Below are 6,230 nucleotides of genomic sequence, written 5' to 3'. Positions count from 1 at the left end.
CCATACAATTCCCAGTTCCACTCTCTATGCGTACAATGAAACAGCAGGGACAGCTACATACCTTCCTCGGAATGAGAACGTCCTGCTGATTTCCCACTCAGATGTTGTTCAGGTCACATCAGTTGGCAGTGCTTAAGAGGAAGCTAGCGAAAGGAATCAGGAGGCAGAGGCCTAGGGCAGCCTCCTACCGCCCTCCCTTAGGAAACTGCACATGGTCTGTACATACTGACACACAGGCCTGGAAGGGCTCTAACAAAACTGTCAACAGGGACTGTGACCAGCACTGAGCAGCACACAAAAAGTCAAAATATATTATCACAATTTTACTTGTTACCCCAGCTGAGACCCACCTCCCCCGCAGAATGACCTATGCAAGTTCACTGTCTTTTGACGTGGGTCCTTCTGACACTTGACTTTCAAGTTCAGGTTTAGCGACTCCCTCAGGGTTAGCCTGGGCTTCCGACCTTGGTTCTGTCTGCCCCAGCTCCTCACTACTCTCTGGAGCCGCCTGCTGATTATTTTTCTCTCCACAGGGATCACTTTGACTTAACTTGCCATCAGGTTTCAATTTTGCTTCTTCCCCATTTCCCAGCTTCGGCTGAGGCTGTGAGTCCTTTGCACTCTTCACTACCTCTTGGAGGTTGTACTTTCTGAACAGCACATAATCTTTCACCACACTCAGGCAACACACAGCTTTGATGATTTCTACTACCACTGTGTATTCTGGGTTCGTGAGATCCACTTTGTTTTCTGCGTTGAGGCTACCGACTATTCCTGTAACACACATAGGAAAATGGGCCAAGAAGGAAGGGCATCATTAAGCTTGATGGAGTCAAACAGACCTTCATACTTTATTACCTGGGTTTATAAAAATTCATGGTTCTTTGTGGCCATCAATCAATTTCCATTAATACTTTTTTGTTTTCAAGACAAGGTCTAGAGTTGGCCTGAAACTCACTATGTACATCAGGCTGGCTTGGAATTGAAATAAATTCTCCTGCCTCTGCCTCCCAACTGTGGGATCATGGGCATGTGTGCCTGGCTCCATCAATGCTTTTAATCAATTAATATGAATGGCCTTGAGGCGTTTAATAAGAGAACACTGGGCGGAGTGGAGAGATGACTCAGTGGCTACGTGCATTCACTGCTCTTGCAGAACCCATCTGTTCCCAGCACTCATGTTAGAGGCTATACAATCACCTGTTAGCTCTAGCTTAAAAGGCTATGGCAGCTCTTCTGGCCTCTGTGGGCACTGCACTCATGTGCACAAACCAATTAAGTGTGAATCAGAATACTTAGGGAAGAAAATAATATCTGTACTTAACACGAACAGACTGATTTTAATTGTCATTATCCCTAAACAAGACAGCTTAACTTAGTATTCTAAGTAATCCAAAGATGATATAAAATATACAAGAGAATGTATCCAAGTTATATGCAAATACTACACCAAAACAGCCAGTTTTACATAAGACTTACCTGAGCACTCACACGCTTTGGCATCTCCGGGGGAATCTAATGACCAATCTCCCAACAGTATGGGCAGACAAGTATGCTTTTCCAAATATTCAATTTTGATTTGCAAAGGATTTTACCAGGGAATCTACCTCACATCCCAGTATCAGTTAGATCTGATATATGTGTTGAAAAAAAAATATATAGTACTACTTAAACTTAAAAATCCTTGAGTATAAGTATTAACCACAGCCAGCTATATAAAATTATTTAGAGAACTTACCTGCCAGCTCTTTGATAACTTCTTCTCTATTCATGTGGCTGTTATTACGAGATTTGTAAACAATCTGAAATGTCCCCTTGTTTGGGGCTTTAAACCAGGGTTCCAAAAATGTTTCTGCATATTTTTTCATATCCTCTAAGAAAGCTTTGCATGTGCCCGAGATGGGCAACATTCGCAGAATAACTCGTGTCTTCTTTTTCTTGGTTTTGTACATATCCTGGAGAATATGATGCACTAATTTCTCAGGCTCTAAGAGAAAAAGAAAAAAGCAACACAGGAAAATAAAGCTTGTTTGTTTTGTTTTATCAACTAGTATTTCTCCAGAACCTATCATATATCTAGCATTTTAACTTTTCATCATCTTTACTGCCTTTGCTAAAAATAAATGTTGATTAAGAGTCTCCAAAAGCAATGCTCTGGAGATGTCCCACCTTAAACCATAACACTGTTGTTTTCTTCTAACACAAATTAGAGTAACAAGCATTACACAGCACATTTTCATAAACAAAATCTGCACATCACTTAAAGCTTTACTCGATCCCCTAGTGAAATCCGGCTCTCTGCTGGGTAGGGACCCCACACCATGACACAGTGACTCACTGCCTACTTCTACATCTGCCCGAGACATCAGTGTTTTCAAATTAGTGATCACATTTGAGGGTCAAAGGAATTCTATTTCCGGGTTACAGTTAATTGGATCAGGCCCTCCATGCCTAAATGGTAACTAGGTCTGGCACTGAGAAGCAGCTGCTCTTCTGAGACACAATATACACTTTCCCTCTATGTTAAGTTATATGCAATGGAAGGACGCAGCACAGCCAGGTCCCTACCCTCAAGCCAATGCTATACTCACCGCCCTCCACTTCTCCACATTACTAGGAAACTAAAATAACACCATTTCCAAAATGTGGAGTAAGAAGCAAATCCCCCGAGTGTGGTATATGTCATCTGACATTGATATACTGCTAGTGAAACATGGGGAAGTTACCACAGGGAAATTAACAGCGATACCCATGAATCCACTGTCTAGACAGTATCTGCTAAGACAAGAGATGCCCAGATACTATGGGCTGCCGATCTTAGGGCGACTTTTATCTCTCAGACACACCTATCCCAAGTGTCCTGATGAAGACCACATTATTTGCTCCGCTCTCCATTGACTGGAATCTTCTCAGCCTCATCTGTGTAGAAGCCTTAATGTCACCAACTTCTTTCTTCAAGGCAGCCTCCACATCATCGTCATCTCCCTCACTTCCGGAGAGCTGCTGGTCCTTGTCTATAAACTGTTTATATAAAAACCAATAGGCAAAAATTACACAACAGTTCATGTTCAAACACCATAATTAACTACTTACATGAAACCCCCAGTGGCAGAGCTTTTAATGCTGACAACAAACTTTTTTATTAGATTAAAATAATACTAATTCCAAAATGTACATTAAAAAATGAATTCTCTTTATATGTCGTCTGAAAATGCTTTGAGACCCACCTTGACGATGGCAGGCAGGCAATGTGCTCACCAGAGGAAGCATGTCAGAGTGGACCTTAAGAAGGCCATTACATACCATTGTGACCAGCAGGGTGCCTTCTTTTGGGGAAGATTAGAATCAAATGTGTAAGAGAACTAAAAACCTTTACTCCTGCTGTAAAAAACAGGGCATTCAGTAGGAAGTCAACAACTTGCTTAAACCCAGTACAGCGGCCAATGCTTGTAATCCCTACGTGTGGCCAAAAGTACACAACCAAAAGAGGACTCGCACAAGGCATCAGCATAGCCAGGACATGTGCCAGTTACCCAGTCCTCTGTCCTACCAAGAGGGTTTTCAATCAGGTAACAAAAACAACTGCTCATTGAAGAGGCCGTTACAGATTCATATGCTGCCCTCTCCTCTCAAATAATGGGGCCCGCTGCACTATCTTGCTCCACACTTCAGGGTGTGCACGTGTGTTCAATAATAACGCGGCAGCCAATTTGGGGTTCACGAGTTGTTTCTTAAATGCATTTTCAAGTGCACCTGGAAAATAGCATTCCTGACAGATTTCCACTACCTCCGAGGGATTTTAGCTTGTAGCAACTTCGCACTGTCGCAAGGAGTACGCCTCTGAATGGTCTTCAGCACACTACCTGGTTCACAGGAGGCAATCAATACACGGGAGGCACTGTCTTAGAGATGCCAGAAAAGCCTAAGGGGCCAGCCCGTCAGCACACACCCACCATGCCTGAGCCTGCAACAGCAGCCACACCCGGAGGAGGCGGGAAGGTAAATGGGGTCATGCAAGCACCGTACAGACGCATCGCAGCAACTGCTGCCTCCGCAGCCCGCAAGAGACCCGCAGGCGGCTCGCTCTCCCCGAGGCTGGTACCTTTTCGGGCCCGTACATGTCGTCGCCGTACTCGTTGAGCAGGCTGTAGGCCTCCTCCACGCACTTGCGCTCGTTCATGTTGCAGGTGATGAGGATGCCCTGCAGGCCGGGTTCCAGCTGCCGTGGCCCGCCTGCGTCACAGCGCCGGGCCCGCTTGGCCGGCAGGAACTGGCCCTTCCCTTTGCGCTTTCCACCGACTGGCTGAGGGGACTGCTGGGCAGGGGCCGCCATGGTCCCTGGGCTCCACGTTCCTTGGCGTCTTCGTCTGCGCAGACGCAGGGCGATTGCGTCACACGTACGCGACCGTCAGCCCTTGCGGTCCTGCAAACCGCCTTCGGGTGGCACTGGGCACTCCCAGCCCGGCCACGCCACGCCCCGCCCCTCGCACAAAGTAATAGCCCCTTTAAGGCCGAGCCAGGGCTGAAAGGTAGATTTTGGACTCCAGCTGCATGTAAAACTCCAGCCGGATGTAAATTGTGCTTGCAAAGAACTGGTTTATTTACACATTCATATTTATTGATTTTTTTTAAAGTTAATGTTTATCGTGTTAATCGCTGTCTAAAGTACGGAGGTCGCGCTATCAGCAGAATATGATATTTATTTTCCTTATAATAAGGTTTTGCAGGAGTCACTAAAGTCTATCAAATTTGCACATTCAATACAATTTCCTCTGGTGGTGTTATGAGAGGATGTGCAAATCCCTGGCGCCATGGAAACGTTAAGCATTCAGTTGTAAAATGTGTCCGTATTAATACTAGAACTACTGTATTAATCAGTTTCTCCATGCTTCTGTCAGACATGTGAGAGTGACATTGTGTCAGCCAAATTACAGTGCTTGCTTCTGAACAAAACCCCTGAGAAAAAAAGAGGTTTCGTCCCCAAAAGAGTATCTAATCTAGTGCCCCCCACCACATCTGGAATGGATTATAGAAATAAATCAAGAATTTAAAAACAAAACTAAAAACCTTCTGGATCAGCAGGCCAACTCAACTGTCCCAAGTTTGAGGATCCCAGGACCCCACACGGTGAAAGGAGAGAAACTAAGCCAGCAACTGTGCTCTGATAGCCTCCTGTGCTCATATACATGTATCCTCACATACACACATACGCACGTGCTTAAAAACTATGTACCACTCTGGCTCCAGATCACAAGTAAGCTCCCGAGTCTGTACTGCAGCCCTGATCATCAGTAGTGGCCTGAGTACAATATTTTTATCATCTGGTTAAATACTTACTATGACAAGTGTCCAAAGACGCAGTCAACTTCTGAGTCTGAGCTGTTATGCCCGACTGCTCAGATTTTGCTGCCTTATTCAAATATAGATCTTGCTTTGCTGGACTCATGTGTCTGCTTGGGTTGTTTTGGATTTTTTGGACCCTAACTCGTAAGACAAAGGGTTAATTGGAAGAGTGATGTTCGGGATTAGGAGAAAGGATGACAGGTCAAGTACACATTGGAAAAATGGCGCAGGCTAGGACCTATAATGAGAATTTGGTTTCTTTAAAAACCTGGTTATGCTATGTGAATATGTTTTTGTTTTAATCACAGGTGTGGGATATGGGGCTGCTTCACACTGTCCACAGCAGATGACCACAATGTGTCTTGTGCTCTGGCAAGGGTGTGATTTGTGCCAACTACAGATAGTTTAATTCTGGGAACTCTTGAGAGAGTATAAATGGGTGGTCCCCCAGAGGGCCTGTGGTGGATGCTGCCCCCACTGCTGGTGTTTCATCCTGCTGCTGTGTTTGCTATTGCTGGCTTTCTGGTTTGCTGGACTGCTGATATCCTGAAGATGAAGATTGGACTTGCCCCCAAGGAACTACATATCCTATCAGCAGGAAGTTGCCTATAGAGGTCTAGCTCTCTCCTGTCTAACCTTCTTTCTCTTCTACCTAATGTTGGGGTTTGGAAGAGATAGGGTGGAGAAGGGTTGGAAGGGAGGTAGAGGTATAAGAAACCAATAAAAATAGTTAAACAAATACTGCTACAAGACCAAGACAAGCCTGGGTTGATGGGGGTGCTCAGGGATCATGCAGAATGTTCTCTTTCATTTTTACCTACAAACCTCATCCAAATAAGAGTGGAGACGAAGAGATGAAAGCTAAAAATTAGGGAAAGTGTGACATA

The 6,230-nt window shown here is 44.8% G+C and overlaps 1 protein-coding gene across 1 annotated transcript; it reads right to left on the bottom strand.

Annotated features, from left to right (window-relative positions):
- Positions 1–308: 308 nt before the first annotated feature.
- Positions 309–4,403, bottom strand: THUMPD1 (THUMP domain 1 NAT10 acetyltransferase adaptor). Its single transcript, XM_084767389.1, has 4 exons — positions 4,103–4,403; positions 2,847–3,021; positions 1,739–1,987; positions 309–774 (listed from the first exon to the last, which is right to left on the bottom strand). The coding sequence occupies exons 1-4, from the start codon at positions 4,331–4,333 to the stop codon at positions 368–370; spliced, it is 1,062 nt and encodes a 353-aa protein (XP_084623515.1). The 5' UTR covers positions 4,334–4,403; the 3' UTR covers positions 309–367.
- Between the last annotated feature and the right edge of the window lie 1,827 nt (positions 4,404–6,230).

Source organism: Acomys minous (assembly GCF_964271855.1).
Source record: "Acomys minous genome assembly, chromosome: 2".
Lineage (NCBI taxonomy): Eukaryota > Metazoa > Chordata > Mammalia > Rodentia > Muridae > Acomys > Acomys minous.
This window is presented reverse-complemented; position numbering and strand designations above follow the sequence as displayed.

Excerpts from the sequence above, each read along its gene's own strand:
- THUMPD1 (XM_084767389.1), bottom strand. The coding sequence starts at position 4,333 with ATGGCGGCCCCTGCCCAGCAGTCCCCTCAGCCAGTCGGTGGAAAGCGC. Across the intron at positions 3,022-4,102 it reads ACATGTACGGGCCCGAAAAG|TTTATAGACAAGGACCAGCA; the intron begins GTACCAGCCTCG and ends TTATATAAACAG. Across the intron at positions 775-1,738 it reads AGTTATCAAAGAGCTGGCAG|GAATAGTCGGTAGCCTCAAC; the intron begins GTAAGTTCTCTA and ends TGTGTGTTACAG.